Below are 19,090 nucleotides of genomic sequence, written 5' to 3'. Positions count from 1 at the left end.
GGGCTTTTGCCTTTCTCATTTCCTCTCTGCACAACCTAACGAGATCCCTGTACTCTTCTTGAGTTGCTTGACCCTTCTTCCACAAGTGGTAAACTCTCCTTTTTTTCCCCTGAGTCCCAGCAAAAGGTCCCCGTTCAGCCAGGCTGGTCGTCTTCCCCGCCCGTTCTTCTTACAGCGTATGGGGACAGCCTGCTCCTGCGCCTTTAAGACTTCCTTCTTGATGAACGTCCAGCCTTCCTGAACCCCTTTGCCCTTCAGGACCGTCTCCCCAGGGACCCTCTGAACCAGCGTCCTGAACAGTCTCCCAAGGGACTCTCTCAACCAGCGTCCTGAACAGGCCAAAGTCTGCCCCCTGGAAGTCCACAGTTGCGGTTTTGCTGCCCCCCCTCCTTATTTCACCAAGAATCGAGAATTCTATCATTTCATGGTCGCTAAGCCCAAGACGGCCTCCGACTGCCACATCTCCCACCAGTCCTTCTCTGTTTGTAAACAGCAGGTTGAGTGAGGCACCTCCCCTGGTAGGCTCACTTACCAGCTGTGTCAGGAAGTTGTCTTCCACACACTCCAGGAACCTCCTAGACTGCTTCCTCTCTGCCGTGTGGTATTTCCAGCAGACATCTGGGAAGTTGAAGTCCCCCATGAGAACAAGGGCTAGCGATCCAGAGACCTCTGCCAGCTGCTTGTAGAACGCTTCATCCGCCCCTTCATCCTGGTTGGGTGGTCTATAACAGACTCCCAGCAGGATATCTGCCTCGTTGGCCTTCCCCCTCATCCTTACCCATAAACACTCAACCATGTGTTCAAGCTTCTAATGTCTTTGCCTCAACTACAAATTATCAGCTCTTACCACCTTCTAATTTTATAACTCAGAATTGCTCACTATTTATAAAGTATGTCCACAAAGAAAAACAGTAAGTATTTATCCTTATTTTTAGGAATTCTTCAGAAATCTCTGCTTACCTCAGATCTCCTGCTCTGTATCTTGTTGCTCCCTATCAGACTTCATCTGAAACGTGCTCACACAGTTGCTCGAGGTCAGAAAGCAAAACAAGTTGCAACCATGTTAGACACTGAACTGCATCTTCCTACAGTTCCTTAGCCCATGCACTACATTTTGGAGCAGCAAACTCCACAGTGCTCATTTCCACACTTGCACTTAGAATTAATTCCCATGTTAAAAGAAGTCAGCAACACATCTTTTTAATTTTTTTTTTTTTTTTTCACCCAGTAAAACCAAACTTTTCAACTAAGGTGCCTTACTGGGTTCACACAGGCAACATGAATGTCCACTATGAACTTTTACTTTAAAAAGGAAAGAAAAAAATATCCTTCTCTATATACTTGCAGTGAGAGCAATGCGACTGGTGGACAATGTAGCTGGGGAGCTCAGGAAGAAGTATGCGTGTCCCAGCACAACACCCAGGTAAGTTGCACTGTCCCATTTCAGGGACTAAGTAGCCTGCAACAAATTATTTCATTTATAATCAATCAACATTCTTGCACTGTTACACTCATCTGATATAAATGAGATGCCTGTTTTCAAGCCCAAAAAGCTTGGTACAACCTTTAATGTCACCAGACACGAGTCATAAGCTAAGATGAATGCCCAAGGGCCTGCAAACTCAGTCTGATAAGCAGATCCTTGGACAAATCTTCAGATGAAGAACACAGAAGCAGATGGATCGTTAAAAGACATCACGTCGCATTTCTGTCTTCATCCTCATTTGATAAAATTTAGGGGCGGAAACAAGGAGGGAAATACACTCTAGCTCTCTGTGACAAAGTGCCTCGAATTAAAAAAAATAATCAAAATTACATCCAGCTGTTCTTTTACATATGCATTGTTATGCTTCAATGATTCAGACTGGATGTTTGTATTTTGACTAGTTAGCTCAGGATTAAGCAGTCTAATCATTATGGCTGGGCTTTCAAAGGAACATCACAAATGAAGAGGTGGAATGAGCACCTCTGTTGGGCCTGTAACAATTAGACCAGGCTTCAGATTTTAGAAAAACTAGGGAATATAGATGTATATAGTCTGGGTATTTGCATCATGACACTTATAGGAGCCTCGATTACTCATTGCAGCTCACTGTACCAGGCACTACATAAACAAAAACCCACCCTGAATAAAGCAGACTGCATTCTGTTTAGTCAAAAGTTTGTAACATATATTTAAAAATATGATAAACACCACGCCTCACATCTCACCCTAAAGAACTGGATTTTGAGTGGGTCCCTTCCTTACTCCTGTCCAAAAAACAGTACAAATGCATGAGGGCTTTTTTATTGGCATCACTCTTTATATTTTAAAACAAGTATCAACACAATACCAAAGCATCAAGCACCATAATTAGAATTTTCCTTAGTGGAGTAAGTTTCTCATTACCTTTCCAGAAAGATTTCTTATTTTGGGTTATTACATGATACAACTCTTACAAAGCCACTCAAAGAAAATCAGATTCAGTTTTACTTCCTGCAGTAGATCATACAGGAGTCAAGGTCATCCAACAAAACCTCACTGTCTCCATCATCTTTTAAATTTAGTCTTGGGCATCATACGCCAAATTTCACTGCGTAATGCAGACAGAAAACGTGAGGGAAAAACCAAAGTGGGACATAAAGCCAAAACAAGCTTTTCTCAAAAATGTGCAACATAAAGTAGCAGAAAAGTAATTCCTTGTATTGCGTAGGCTAAAAATAATTGTGTTTGTCACTCACATCTCACCTTCTCAGCCGCCCCAGGGACCAGGAAGTATCCAAGTCACAGGAAAAACTGGCAGCGTTGTTAATTCTAGAATATGCCCAACAGTCTGAAGTGCCTCTGTCTCTGCACTATTGATGCTTGACAAAACATTTAAAATAGCTTCCTTTCATTATTTTCCCAGGTCTTGGTACTACTTTTCAGAGCAGCAATGGGCAGTGCATATTGCCTTTAGCAGCAAAGGAAACAATTATCAACTGTATAGCTCTCAAGGCTTTGAAAGCTTCCCAGAAAGAGCATGCCAGTTGGTTCTAAAATGTCAGGTCTACTCAAGAAAACAAAGTGGCAATCAAAAGTTACTCCCGTTTCCACATTTCCTTAAACATTCCTCATTTTGTTTGCTGAATTTGAGTTGAGTTATCCCTCTTCAAGTAGGAACCAGGAATAAAAAAAGCAGCTCATTTGCAAGGATTTAAACAAAGCTGAAAAGGCTGAACTACAAGACAGTGCCAGAGGGCACAGCTCAACTGTGTTGGTGACACATGAACGAAAAGATCTGTCCCCTCTGCTTCAGGACACCTCCGTTCAGCAGCAGATGTATCTCTTCTGTCCTTCCTATCTCACATTTCATCAGTCATCCCTTCTTTTCCCTCAAGTGTATAGTTAACACAGCAGAATATTTGAATAAATAACAAATACTGAGTTCAAAAAGGGGACACAGTTTGCCACCGCCTGATTTAGCAGCAAAGCATTTTAAAGATAGAAATCTGTGTTCACTGGCAAAAATTGAAGCCAAATCATTTGATGACATATTCCAATCACACTCTAAGAAGGGCACGCTGCACCAAAGGTAATTTAACCAAGAAAGAATTAAGTAAGCAAGTGAGAGCCACAGGTACATAATGTTGCTAGATGTAAAAAGTGATTATGCTAAATCTTCCGTAGCCAGGCAATCTCATGCTGTGGGACTTCTAAAAGAGAACACACAATGGTACAACAAAGAGACTTGAAGTAACTGCATGCACCAAACATCCGAGTCGTTTCAAAAGCACCATTTTTATCTCAACAAGCATCAGCTAATCTTCTATTTATACCCTATACAATACTTTTCTCCCTAACTGGGAGACAGGTGTAGAAGGTTCCCACTGGGACATCATTTCCCCCCAACATCCGCTTTAATACCCAAGCTCTATACAGCAGCAGCGTTATCTAGCTCTCAAGAGCATTAGACATGCCTACTGTCTGCCTGTTCGTCTTAGCTAGAACTGCAAGATGAAGAAAAAATAAATCTAACTTCGAATTTATTTATGATCTCACACAGCAGTGTATCACTAAATCCCTGAGCTTCAGAAGGACTTCAGGAATTTTACTGTGACTTTTCTCTTTTTAAACGACCAAGTTCAGGCTGCATCCGCAACACACAGAGCAGCCCTCGATTCTCCACTTCCGACAGGTTGCACACTTAGAAAGGCTACTCTGTTGCCACACTAACAGGGTACCAGTGGCAGCCATTAAATACTTTCTTTTTAAATGAGAATGAGAAAAACAAAATCCGCTCCACCAGCCTGTAATCTGCCAGTCCCAGAGATGCATATCCAGTGTGCGGATATATTCTTAGGCAAGCAAAGATACATAGTCTTTGTGGTAATGCTCCTGAAAGGCTATCACAGATCTTTCCACAAAACACCATGTCCTCACTTTTCACAACTGCTTTTGAACACCAGCACGGCACCCCAAAAACCCAAGAATGTTCAAGTCAGCTTTCACCTCTGTTACACAGACCTATGAATACATGCTATGAACAAGGCTCCCTCTAAGCAGAAGTCGTGACCCAAAAGTAAAACTTCAATTTACAAATGTGAACCATAAAGAGGTTATATTCCTAATGCGTACAGAATTATTGTTTTTCTATGCCAGTCCTTCTCAGGCACTTAAGCAGCAAAATTGGAAAGTCAAAGGAAAGGAAAGTGTCTTTCAAAAATGGAACTTATGTCACCAGGATCAGGAATTCTGCAGCATCTTCAACTATACTCACACAGCTATAGTATGCTGTCAGTACGTAGCAGACTTACAGCTATTTATGTGCTTTAAACTACACATTTCCATACCTTAATGTGTTTGAAATTCTTTTAAACTGCAATCTTCACTCTGAATGTCATGATTTCAGAAGAGCATCCCTACAATGTTATTCTTTTTTAACCTCTGTGTCTCAAAGCCGTCTCCAGCTTAATTTATATATATCTATGTATTTCACGGAATGTATATAAATATTTATTTCATGAACATCAGACAAATTAACTCACTTCCTTTAGTAAACATGACAGACAACAGGAAATAAACCAAATCATTATTACAGCAGCTATATGAATTATCTGGACCAGTGGGGCAAAAGACTTTTTATAAATTTAATATATCTTCAGTTTCTTTTTGTTGGTCAGCAGATACACATAGGACAGATAGGTTTAATTTTAGTCTCAAGTTATGCACTACAAGTGGATGAGAAGAGAGAAAGTTGACCACAAACAGCTATCCTGTTTTAAAATCCTATCTTTGGTCCTAGTCTAGGGAGTACCACAGAAAAAAACTCATGGAAATAGAAAAGCTCAAAATCCAAACTAAATGCAGTACTTGAACTGTGGCATGTACCTACACAGATGCTTCATGCTAGCATCCATGGGGTGGAGGGAAAGCCCTCAAGGGCTCTTTTGACTCCTCCCTTTTCAGAGAACTCATTCTTATGGCAGACATTTCCCTTCTAACACGTGGGTTTCCACATGGCAACATGTGGAAGTACATTTCTACATGCACATGCAGCCACAGCTGCAGATGAAGAGCACTTCCTCCTCTTCCACAGGCCAATCGCAGCTGGATGATGCTGCATTCCCTGGGCAATTTTCAATTCAACTCCCCAGCTAAAAAAGAAAACTGAAGTAAATGCCCTCAATACAAACTCCAATTCATCTTCACGTGCCAAACTGAAGATCTGTTTTGCATTAACACCTATTATGCATCTAATTAATTTGTCAGATTAGAAAACACCTGTAGAAATAGTCATAACACAACTACAAATAATTTTATTATATGGACTTTAACATAATACAAAGTGAAGAAGATGCTTCTTAGCCCTCTTAGATCTCTTCTAGGCCACAAAAGTACATCCAGGGAGGTTTCAGCTGATACAACAAGCAGTACACTGTTTGCTTCAAAGACCGCCAAAAGCAAGGGTACAAAAAGATTTTTTGTTGGCTAGCAAAACTCAGTGTTTGCGAAAATTGGAAAATGGAACAAAATACAAGTTGTGAGTGAGAATTCAGATATCTACCCAGCCTCTTTGGTGTGCTGTGATCAGACAGGCACTGCAACTGCAGTTACAGCCAAATGACAGAATTGGCTCCGATAAGCTAGCTTTCAGGAGACAGACAGATCAAGTACTGCTATAAGAAATGCTATTATCTTGGTAAACACTTCTGATAATCTGGCTAAGCTAAGATGGACCAGAGCTACAAGTTTGGCCTCTGTACAAGAGTTAAAGCACAGACTTGAAGAAACTCTCTGGAACCGACACACAGCCCTCCAGCTCTTTAGAAGATGGAAAAAATATCCTGAACACGTGGCCAGGCATCTCCCATTCTGCAAATCGTACCCGATAGTCCCAGTCTTTAAGAGGGACTGCATTCCCTCAGATGGGATAGGTAGGACTAGAGTGATAGTTTTGGAAAGGCTTTGAGTCAAGCTCAATTATCTTCCTTCTGCTAGTTTTACAAAAGTTTGTAATATTTGCTAATGTCACTGGAAAATATTTTCAGCCTTCCTTCCCCACTTGTGATACAAACACATTGAAGTAGTCAGAAGACAGATCTGTTGTTCTAGGTGTACTTTGTAGCTATTTAACAATACAATTAAGGCATCCTTTTAAAAGTGCCACCTCCATAATGGTCTTACAAACAGCGATTCACTATTCCTCAGATCTTCAAAGTAGCTAAGATATGCAAGTCCTCAAAGACTTATAAGAAAGGTGCTTAAATGTTACTATTTCTCATTGCCATGTCTTTCCTTTGTGACTTTTTATCCCACGGGTGCTTCCAACTCAACTGGGAAGTCCTTGGAGATGAGATAGGGTAAATAAAAAAGACATTCTTTTGAGAGAAGGCCTTACAGATTAGCATTTGAATATTCAACAATCCTTGGAGATATGAGAGAGCTCAGCTAGCTCAGACACAGAGATTAAATTAATAAAGAGTGCAGTCTTTAGTTCAGGGGAAACCTGTGCAGATGACAAGAGGTCACAGAGAAAGACGATCATGAATACACCAGAGCAGGTCCAACCTCTACATTGTATTCAAGACTTAAAATGCTGATTTAAGATGAAGACAGTGCTCATTCTAAACCTGTGATAACTTCCAATTCCTTGTCTAGAAAGGCGTAAAGTACTTCACTTGGCCACTGTGTGCTTGAAAGGGTCTACAGCTCAGGCACATACAGACAAAGGAAGTCAGAGTTCTCTGTGGTGTCTCAAGTTTCAGCAGTAACGATGGCTTCTCTTCAACTATACATTTAACATTCTCATGGCAAAGCTAAAATACATAGGAATGGGAGCCTGGAAGATGGGTTTGCTAAAACATTAAAAGGCAAGATTAATGGCTTTAAACTAAAGGGGGATAGATTTAGACTAGATACAAGGAAGAAATTTTTTATGCTGAGTGTGGTGAAACACTGGAACAGGTTGCCCAGAGAGGTGGTGGATGCCCCATCCCTGGAAACATTCAAGGTCAGGTTGGACGGGGCTCTGAGCAACTTGATCTAGTTGAAGATGTCCCTGCCCACGGCAGTGGGGTTGGACTAGATGACCTTTAAAGGGCCCTTCCAACCCAGACTATTCTATGAGTCTAAGATGCTTCTTGCATCCTGTCTGAACCTAGCGAAGGGAAACCAAACCTGCACTGAAGAGACAGCGATACCTTTTCCCTCAAAGCTCTCCAACTGGGTTCCCCAACACGTATCAAGAGGCCGGGTGTCAAACTCCTGTTTGTTTATCAGTCTGTAGACATGACTATCTATAGCCCAAGCTTATAGACCGCAAGAAAGACTTCTTTTAACTTTTATTTCCATCAGGTTACTAGGTACATCCCTCCTCAAAACAGATCAGCTACACTAACAGTGACCTTAGTAGACTGAAGCGCCCTGAAAATGCAGCCTTTTTTCAATATAATGCTACTATCTGCTGTATCTTAAATGGCCAAGGATAACCGAGAGCCAAGAAATAAGCCATGAAGGGTCAAGCCAAGAGTGGAACTAATTAAACCTGATTTGAAGTTCGACTGTCACAGTGGTCTGTTAACCACTGAGATCCTGAGAACAAAAGATAGATCTCTCATTAGTCAACAGGTTCACACTTCTTGCACATGCATGTTTACAGAATGACACCTTCAACCACAAGCAGAGACACACAACCTATTAAAAAAAAAATGGGTCAACTTAGATTGGTGAATGCTTTGAACAGAAAGCCTCTTGGAAAGTTAACAGAACTTAAGAACCTAAACACCTAGTAATTTTTCAATGGGAATTCTTCCTTATGGTTTTGCATTTTTCATGTGAGCTGCTACGATCAAAGTTGCTGTAATTAAGTTAACACAAACAGCGGATACGGGCTACTTTGTAAAAGGATCTTTTTATACTTAGCAGCTTGATATATTTGAGGCAGGAACTGAAGGAAAGCTGTTGCTCTTTCAGAAGCATTTCAAACAGCTCACAAAAGTACACACACCCAACAGAGAAAGAGAGAAACCAGAACCTCAACATAGACTTATTTTTCCATCCTACTGCTTTATTGCGTTTTAAGGCTGAGACTAACACTGAGACTTTATCTATTTAAAAAAAAAGATCATACAAATGGTCACAACATATATTCCTCCCATAGCTAAAAATAGGAAAGAGCACTGCCTACTATTCCGTGGCCTGAGCTTTATCAACGCACGGCTTCATGTTTATGGACCATCAGAGCCCTAGTTTGACATCCTCTCACACTCCAGAAGATCTGCCTATCTGAGTAATTCAGGCAACTAAGCCATGTGCACACACAGCTGGAGTGCTAAACCTAGGCAGTCCCTGAATGATTTGACAGACTGGATGGCATGAACGGTTCTCGTTACAGAATCTGGCTTTCTCTTGCTGCACACTTCAGGTCTGTGTGAGCCATTAACAAGAAATGTGATGCCCAATCTAGGTTGTCTGAAAAGGTGCAGGATTATTAAGAACTCTCTTCGTCATTTAGATGGCAACAGCCTAGCACTAAAGCAGAAACATTAAGTACTGCAATTCAGATATGAAGAATTTAAGTATTTATTCTCAGTCAGCTGAGAAATATTTCTAGCAATTCATGCATTCATTCCAACAGGATTTCTTAAGAATGGCCACGCAATGACAGAAATAACAAAAACTAGAATAAGAATTTCCTATTTGTACTAACATACCTGCTTGCTTATTATTGCATTTTGCAGAATTAGACAGCAACATGACCGACTCTTAATCTAAAGAATATTCCAATGAACATGCCAACAAAAGCAGTGCAAGAAAGTTTATGCCACCAGTATTTTCTTTTCAAGCATCACAATTAGGCTGTGTCAGTTAAGGGCCTGCACAGACACGTGGATGAAAATAATTGAAAATATTATAAATAATTTAACTACACCTATCTGTATCAATGTTTTGCAAGAGGACATATTCTTACGCATCTGTGGGATAGAAGCAGAACCATAGTATAGATCTATGAAAGCTGGGACATAGTCTTTAGGAAATTTTGCCATTTGAATGGATTTTGGCCCCAAAAGCTGGTGAATACCTGTCTTACACCATTTATTGAAGAGAAACATCTCTCTCTTACTCTTGTTGAACTTTTAACTGAAAAAAAACCAAAGAAAATATGACCATCCATACTGACTAGAGACAAATTCAGTGGTCCCACAGATGAACAATAAACAGCATGTAATTTGTGAACTACTCACCTAAGTATCACGTAATTGTCCAAAATTACATTACTTAAGTTCCTCATGCTTAATATGGAGATCTAGCTTAACGAAGGCAGAACTGCAAACCGAAATTAAGCATAAGTCTCTATATTTTATTCAATTTATTCCCATCAGCCATTTGTCTGTATCCCTAGTGTACTGATACTATTGCTCTAGGTTACACTGAACTCTAGACATACTCATTTTAAAACCCAAAGCACTTCTTCGGAGACCCTGTTTAAAACACAGCCATGCAGGAACTGCACTGCCAAGCTGAAGAACCACTAAACTGCAACAAGGGAGTAGAAAGAAGTAGGACCATTGCAAACAATCTTTACCATCACAGAAACTGTAATATTCAACTCTTTAGCAAAGATTTTACACTCACTTTGTTCTGGCATAGACCAATGCTGCTTCCACTTCAGTGGAGGCTGCTGAGCAACTCGTCATTGTAATGGAAAAGGAAAAAAGAAAAAAGACAACCCCCCTCTGTTAGTTGCAGCTTTCAAGCTAGCTTTAAACCTGAATAAAAGTATTTCAACTTCTTGACAGAGATCTAAAAATTGGCAGCTGTGGTGCATTTTCCACATCTTCACAATAAACTCCCTCCACATTCACAGAACGCAGAAGGAACCTAGAAGTTACACTCTCTTGGGACTTCCTAAAGTTTCTGAATCATGCCCTTTAAGTTTCAAGACTTCCTGCTGGTTCTTCTAAAAGCTTTTTTTTTTTTTTAAGAGCTAAATCACAACAAAGGAATTATAGTGCATGTAGCAAGATAAATCCATCAAGATATAGAGATAAGCAGGCACCAGCTTGAAGCATACAGCTGAAAATTTCGTCGATGATCTACACTTCAGGAAGCAACTTCCATGCATTACTTTCCTCTTGTTGCCTCTCCACCACTGGGACTAGCGCAGACAGGTGTTTCTAAAGTGCTCCCTTCTCTTCCCCCGGAAGTTGATAAAGTTGATTTAAATCAAACAAGCTACTGCCACCTTTGGCTGTCTACGATAGGGTTTTCCTCATCATTGCCGAAGCAGGGGTGTACATTAATGAGAGGGAAGAAGTGGCAGATTTCTTAAGGAACTCCACTCACCAGGGCTTGGATCTGGACTTGGGCAGCTGTGCGGGGGTGGCTACAGCCCAGCTGAGCTGCACACCACAGCTCAGCTCTCTGAACAGAAGAGCTGGTTGCTCCTACGCTGCAATCAAACTGTTGGGCCAACAGACATTCGAAGTTCCCTGTTAAAAAGTATCTGGTCCAGCATTTACAACCTAGATCAGACGTTCCCAAAGAGTAGCATACCCTGAAGTAATTGTATGCTATTCTTGATATAAGATACATGTCTCCAGCTTCCAAATCTGTCCAGGCAGAGGCTTTCATCCAGCCTGCAGGAATTTACACCTCCTGCCAACAGAACATACACTTCCAGATCAGAATGTGAAAAGAAAGGGAGGACTAAACTGTTGAATGACAGGAAAAACTAGGGAGCTGAGACCAAAGGTAGATGACGTTGTGCAGCTGGGATAAGAACATGAAAAAATGCATAACTTGGGTACCACTGCAGATGTGACCCATGCAAATTATGAAGTTGAAAAAATATTTTCAAATTAATGCTATCTATCTGTGAATCTACACATGCACTTACCATTAATTCCACCTAGTTTAGGGGTATTAAAGCCTCCAGGTACTGGATGTTCTCAGCTTATGTCATCATACATGGGCAATTAGTTCAGAGTCCAAACTGGAAACACCCTACTTAGCATTTAAGCTTTTTGGGTTTTTTCCTTAAACAAGAAGAGAGCTAATATTCAAAAGATGTCATGTTTTTTCTAATCACTTAAAGAAACACTCCGAGATAAAAAGATACATAGTCAGATAACAAAATGCCACTGAATCAACTACTGAAAGAAAAGCAAAGACCTATATTTTACCCTAGATGCCCAATACAGATTTATAAAAAAACATTAAGACATCACAAACTATTAGTATCTGATGGGCAGGAACTAAAATGCTCAGCCAAGTTTTCATTCTGACACCCTAAACAACTTCAAAGTCATGAGACTAAGGAAATCAAAGATTTTGGTCCAAAGCACCAGCTGACATCCACCAAGCATGACATGGTAAAGGAAATGTCCCGGCCTTCCCCCTAAAACTATGCAATGGGAAGAGATCAAAAAGCTCTTTTAAGCATGACTAGGTTTAGAGCTTCTGTTATTCCTCTACCTCTTCCATTCTTCTAAATAATCCACTCTTACATCATATTGCATGCTTCCCCAGTATTAACTGCCTTCATCACATAATACAGTCCAGAAGTAACTCAGATGGAAGAACAAGGCAAGAACTTTACACGCCTTTCTCAACTAGAAGTTAAACAATGCTGCATGATTATGTTAATTTAAACATATCTTTCCTCTTCCATTCTTCATCTAACACATCTGTGATATGCTGATGCCTGTGGCGATGACAGCATCAATTTCAAGACTCAAGGAAAAGGCATACATCAGTTCCTTCAAAACACTTCAAAAGAATGGTTTTGCTACCAAAACAGGACACAAATTACAAACATTACCAGTGAAGCTAGTTGTGCATGAAGTCTTACTGAAAAAATGAGAAAACTGAGAAACAAACAATACATATATCATCCAATAGCCTTTAGAAGTAGCTCTAAAACTAACAGTAAGTATCAAATTGTAAAAAAAGAAGTTTCAAATTGCTGATTTTCCTTAAATATGCTTCAACTATTTTTAAGCTCAGAAGTTTTTATATCTAGACCATGCCAACAAGATTATCCATGGCACCTTCTCTATATATTGTCCTTACGCTTCTATAGTCATGAAAGCTGTGGCCTTCAGATGCTAAAACCCACACCATTAATTTCAGATGCTAAACCCAATACCTTTGCTATCATTCACTGCTTGCACAAGTTTAGCTGCAGGCCACGTGACTATAAGGGAAAGCAGTCAAGCACACCATGTACCAAGCAGAGGACTAACAGCAGTGATGAGGTTGCTGATGGTCCTTAACTTTTATTTGGTTTAAATATCACTAGATAAAAATACAGCTTTTTGGAAGGCTACTTGTTTAGAATAAAGAATCACTAGTCTATCAAAAATCACCGGAATAGATCATGTTTATAAATCAGATAACAAAGGGAAGTAACTCGCCTTCAGTCCAACCTGCCCTGGGCTCAGTATTTGTTATCTTCTTGCTTGGCCTAGGGACTTTCCGAATTACTCAAATACAGCCTTCCACTTTGTAGGTGCAACAACAAAGAACAAAGCCAAAAGGCTTCTGTTCCTTCCAGCAGCTTAATTACTAATGACTTGAGAAGAGTCTACGCTAGAAAAAAGTAAGCATAGGACAAGCTTTTCCCTTGCTTCCCCAGCTCACTGTCTGAAAAAAATCTAGTCTGCGACCTAGAAACAGCACCACAACATCAAATCAGGACTTTTAGCTTCCTGTTTTGCACTAATCCAAATAATCATAACAGTGACTCAGTGATTTTCAAGTTAAACTATATCCCTTTATCATAAACCATCTGTTTAATCTTCAGTCTTGGAAATTTTTATGTGCATTTATGTACTCCACTGAAAAAATAAAAAAAAAAATCAAAAACATTGCCATCAGAGACACGGAAAATGTGATAACGTTCAAGAAAGTGTTCTGAACTTATGCATAGGCTCACCTTAAATCTTTTATCCTGCAGGACTTTCTTAATGGCCACAAGCTCTCCTGAATCGCAGAGTTTGGCTTGATACACAACACCAAAAGATCCATTTCCAATAACCTTGGTGTCTGTGTAGCTAACTTCTTGTGGTCGGTCTGGACCTTGTCCAGGAGTTGCCACTACTGTAGTCACTTTGCTGCCATCTTTGTCTCCTGGGAAGCAAGAGATACACAAATAGTCAAAATACATGCGTAAACAAGACGACAAACAAGACTGAAACAGAAGAGGGTAAAGCAAAGATTTAAATCAGCATGTGTATTTCAATATTATAGAGAAAAATAAAAAACCCTGACGAAATGCAAAGAAAACACTGAGCGTATTTTTTACTGAAATATATTAAGTGGTGACAATTTTTCATCTAGCTTATTGCTAACAAAAATATTCCCTTTCCTGAAGCAAATAGCTCAGCAATAAAATGTGATGTATGACCAAGACAAGTACTTTTTTCTACACCTGATTAACGTAAGCAGTGTTAAACACAGCGTTGTTTGTATTACCAAAATGAAGCATTTCCCCATATTTTCCTGTAACTGAAGAAACCAAACTGTCAGTATAGCCTGCAGACCAGCACTCTGTCCTTTATAGGTATGTATCTGGCAACAAAAACCAGAAGCACTGATGGAGTTTGTTACAAACCCACCTACACGTAAAGCTTCAGCTTGCATGCATTAGGAAGCAAAACCTTTGTCAAAGCTGGCTGTGTGCACCTGAAGTGAAACCTAGGCTGCACTGTATGGCCCCCCTGGGGCAGGAGGAAGAAGGGGGAGAACGATGACGACGACACGCACCTAGCTCGCATCTTGACACAAACCAGAACGCAGACAGGGACGTGCACTCAGGATGCGAGATCGCGGTGGATGCTGCACCGATGAATGTGCAGATGCAGCGGCTGTGGGTTTCAGCAGTCCTCAGCCAACCACACATGCACTCACAGTAAAGCAGCCACTTTCAAACCAAAAGACAAAGCCACCGTTACCTACTCTTAGCACCACTGTTATCACCAACGGTGCTTCCCTTGTTCAAAGTCTGCTTTTGTTTGTAATAAGACCAAATTTTGGTCCTATTTTAGGCATTTTGCAAGCACACACTGGGCATTTATTGCCCTTCAATTACGACGGCTCAGGTTACAGAATGGAATAGGGCTGCAAGAAAAAACAGAAGAATCTGCTGTTCCACAGCAATCACTCCCCAACTCTACAGAAACTGCACTCATGAGATGCCCGTCACATCTGCATATTAAGAAGGCTTCCTTCCACAGCTTCCCCAGGGAGTCTCCTCCAGTCCTTCACTACGCATGCATTTAGAAAGATTTTTCTAACAGGTAGCTCAGATCACCTTTAGTACAGTTTACGCGAATCGCTCCTTGTTCCGCTCCCAGAAGGCATGGAAAATGGCACAGCTTCCCCCTTCCCTCTTTCCCCCCACTCTCCCCTCATCAAACACGTGAAGGCTGTTGCAAAGAAAGTTACCATGATGGAGAAGTTATTTCTCTTTGGGGGACCTTTGCCCTCACTGCTACTACCTCGCTCAGGTACGGTACCCAAAATTAGACCCTGCAGAGGAAGCTTACCTCAGCTCTACCCAGCGTGCTGGTGACTTCTCATGTCTGACTTACAACACACTTGTTTGTACAGCCCAGCACAATGTTTGCAGCTTGCGCAATGCTGCAACCTGGTTGACTCATGATCAGTTTGTGTACCAAACTCTCCTCTGCAGAGCTGCTGCCTGTCCAATCCTCGTCCACTTTCCACTCACACACCTGATTACTCTTATCAAAGCCTAATATTCTGCATTTGTCCCAACTGAACTGCATCCAAGGTTACTTAATGCTCTTTTGCCAGCTTGTCGCATCCTTCAAGCACAGAGTCACCACCAGAAGGAGATCCATTTCACGATGCTACATGAAGTTTGTCTAACAAATTGGTGAAAAACAGTGAATCCCGTGAGACTGCTTAAAGACTCTGCAAAAACCCATTAAATGTCTCATCTTAATTTTATCTTGAACCTCTTGTTATGCTCAGACAAAATAACCAAACCATTTTATATGCCTTTCAGGGGATTTCCAGTAGTCCATTGTTTTCCTAGGCTTCTCATGAGAAAATCAGTTTGAAAACTTCAGGGCCGAGATACACACATCTACTACTACTTCTTCTGTACCTGTAACATCCAGAAGAAAAGTAGGTTGGCTTGGCATGATTTGCTCCTGAAAAATCCACATTAACTGTTACTCATCTCTTATGTGACCCTTTAGGTTCTTACAGATTGCTTGCTTTTATGTATCCAACTGCTCCATGAAACAAATGAACAAATCAAAAATAAATAAAGCACATTAGTGCAAAGGGTGCCAATTACTTGCTAAGCAATACACAGCAGGTATAGCCCTTTCCCAAAATATTCACAAGAAGCTGAGATGCAGATTTACACATTTGAAGAGAAAACAGAGAAACAACAACAACAAAAAGAAAAAATGGAAAGAGAGACGAACGTCTGTTCAGAGGGAGAGAGAGGAGCATAAATAGAAGCAGACTAAAGCTGTGTGAAAAATTCACCCTCCTCTTTGATAACTGTAAGAAATAAATGGAAGGAAGCCAGGAAAAGAAAGAAAACCTTTTTTCTGTAAACAAGTTGAAAGTGTAATTCTGGTAGCAGCCCTGCATTTTACTTGCCCGACTATTCTATGATTAGCATTCTAACTCAGCACATGTAAATAGGTGACATCTGCTTTACTGCAACAAGCCTCGTCATTTAAAAGGTAATCCCCTACCTTCCCCACTTTTTTGGGGTTGGTTTTTTTGGCCTTGGTCACAAGGGCAGAGTATCAAGATTACTGTTAATGTGGTTCATTCCCCACCCTCCCAAAATCAAGACTACTGAAGTCTTAAGAGGTAAAAAACCCCTTGTCCCCAGCAATATTGGTTGAGATTTGAAGTACTTGGTATCAAGAGATCTGCTCAAAGGACACTCTTCAGAGCTGCGATCTGCTTGGGGATCTCCTCGACTGCAAGAGCAAACCCTGAATTTCAGGCCACGTCAGGTGGTTCTTCCCAATGTGGTGCTGCAGTGACCTGGCCAACTTCTCCAGAGCTCAAATGAGAAGCCAGTCAGCTTTACACACTTTCCTTTAAGTCCATGGAAAAACAGCTCCTAACTAAACACGCTAAAATCTTCAGTGCCTAAAGTGTAAGCACCGACACTTTAATTGGCTACACCACGAATTACTTTGTTTCTTTACCAGAAGTTACAGACCATTAAGCCTCCCAGATGTTTCTCCCAGTTTCCTTCCTTTAATAAACAACAGCTCTTGCAAACCCATCCACAAAAGACACCGTAAGGACTCTGAGCTTTCAAAAGACAAGCCTGTTAGTTTCAACTACATTCCATTACAGAACAGTTGGACCTGAGGGACTGTAGAGGTAAAATTCACCTTGCATCTTTGACAGCTTTGATCTCAAAGAGTAAAACATCTCACTGCTTTTCAAAGTATACAAATAAATACATTTTTGTATCATAGCAGCATCCAGGGGCCCCAAGCCTGTTTTGCCACTCGTTCCACTACATAGATATATGTACTTTTCAGAAGACCATACAGAGTTCAGAACGGTTATCCCAGTTTTTATTGTCTGCACAGCAAGAGTTGACTTGCCAGCCAAACAGCATATGAAGAAGTTCACTAAACAGCTCTGGGAAATACCGGTTTTAGCCTCAGTGCGATAAGAGACAGTGGAGAGCAAACACCCTTTTCCAGCAATCTTCGCTACCTCCAAATTGAGACTCCTAACAGCAATCACCAAGAAGCATTATATCACAGCAAGTCTTAATGAGAAGCCTAGGCAGTTTTCATCTCGTCCCTTTCACCTTTTATTTTGTTTCGGACTGTCAGACTTAGTGGCCCCAGTGGATAAGCAGGCATTGTCAAATACACAATACTCTCCACACCTTCAATTGTAGGTCTGCAATAGAACTAAAACATTAAATTGAAAAACTAAGGAAGGAAGGAAGGACCAAACACCAAAATACTAAACAGCTCTTTACAGCACAGCTGACATCAGAAGAGTCACTAGTACTTGCCCAAAAGAAGCTGCTTTCTGGTGCTGATGGCAATATGACCTAGCTTTACTGTAACAAAAAAGCAGATTCATGTGACTGTACAACCATCATCTAGGCAAACCACCTTTTTAACATCCAGGACAGAAGCACAAGTAAAAATAAACATCTATCACTCTGTAATACACTTGTATTTGCACTTCGTACGTTTCGTGCAAACCCTTAAAGCATTTCCCCACACTGATTTGATGTTTAACATCCATGATGTGATATTTGGGGGGTGTTTTTTGATGAAGAGGTTATTCCAGAAGTCTGATGTGCAACTGGAAACAAAACCCAGACATTTTAATTCCCAAATGCTCTCATCTTTCTAGCTCACTTTCCACCTTTAGCACATGATGACCGTATGGGACAAATCATGAGCGTTAGGTAAAGTCAGTGGTTTGAAAGCTGAGAATACTCATCAGTTTGTGGGAAGAAAAGAACATACTCCACTTACAAGACTAGAGTTTATTAGAGCATCAGTGCAAGCTCTATTTTCCCCCCAGTCTCTTGGTATAACTTCAGAATGGCTCATGTCATCATTTTACCTACTGGCAATGGCCACTTACCCTTTCAAGCTGAGTATTAATTCAATTTTGTACACTCAAAAAAAAGCTGAATATATTCAGTTCTGTCTTTTGTTTATACAATTCACAAATTAAACTAAAATGAATATGGATCAGTTATTTTAATTAAATACTCGTATGGTTTGGGAACAAGAGGCATGCAACCCCAAAAAAATGGTGGCAGATATTCACCCAGGTGAGACAAGGGATTCTACTACTGGACAAGCATTTCGTCACATAAATACCCCACCAGCTGCAGACCCCTACTGCTAGCTCAGAGCTGGCCATTCTACAAATTTACTGCACGTATACTTTTTGCCAGTGCCTAAACATACCTGTCAGTCAATAAAATTCACTTCAGCCCTCAGAGACCATGAAAGACATCCTTCACTGTTAATCAGAACTCCCCCCACGCCTTCTACTGAATGGGCCTGGAGAAAGTCCAAAGTTACGTCTGCCCTACATCCCTTCAGCTGTTTAGCTTCTGACTGAGTGGTACAAACACACATTAATGCACATATAGTCAGGGACATATGATTTTTTTTTTCTTTCGACTACATATACATCCTCTTCCTCCTCTTATGTTTTGAAGTTGAAGGGAAGAAACAATGAATTAGTAAGATGTTTACAGCTGCTTTCTTCCTACTTCAAATGCAACATCAATCCTTTGCACTGTCTACAAACTCCTCCTTTTCCTCTTTCTTTTGACTTTACCTATCTCCTCTTGCTTCCCTCCTCCAATTGCCACACTCCTCCTCGCTGGCATGCGCACAGGTCCTCCCATTAGATGTTACTTAGGTTGTTTTTAAGTCCTAAAAGAAAACCTCACAGACCTACAACACACTCTCTTACAATGTCTGAGGTCATGTAGCTGTCTGTCTCCACTTAATTCAAATACCTTCATTCATCTGTTTTAATTCTCAGTGTAACCTCCCTATTAAGATATGGCTCAATATTAAGTCAATACTGACTGCTTCTCCCCTTCCCAAGTCTCAG

At 40.7% G+C, this 19,090-nt stretch overlaps 1 protein-coding gene across 1 annotated transcript in view; it reads right to left on the bottom strand.

Moving 5' to 3' along the window:
- Nucleotides 1-18,860, bottom strand: part of GSK3B (glycogen synthase kinase 3 beta) — a 99,798-nt gene extending 80,938 nt beyond the window's left edge. The window contains exons 1-2 of the mRNA XM_009330348.1: nucleotides 18,809-18,860; nucleotides 13,401-13,594 (exon numbers count right to left, since the gene is read on the bottom strand). Coding sequence (XP_009328623.1) covers nucleotides 13,401-13,594; nucleotides 18,809-18,860 — 246 coding nt within the window. The remainder of the gene's footprint in view (nucleotides 1-13,400; nucleotides 13,595-18,808) is intronic.
- Nucleotides 18,861-19,090: the final 230 nt, after the last annotated feature.

This window comes from Pygoscelis adeliae, unplaced genomic scaffold (assembly GCF_000699105.1).
Source record: "Pygoscelis adeliae isolate BGI_AS28 unplaced genomic scaffold, ASM69910v1 Scaffold120, whole genome shotgun sequence".
In the NCBI taxonomy this organism is placed as follows: Eukaryota; Metazoa; Chordata; class Aves; order Sphenisciformes; family Spheniscidae; genus Pygoscelis; species Pygoscelis adeliae.
Note: the sequence above shows the minus strand (reverse complement) of the source record. Positions and strands in the feature narration are given on the sequence as shown.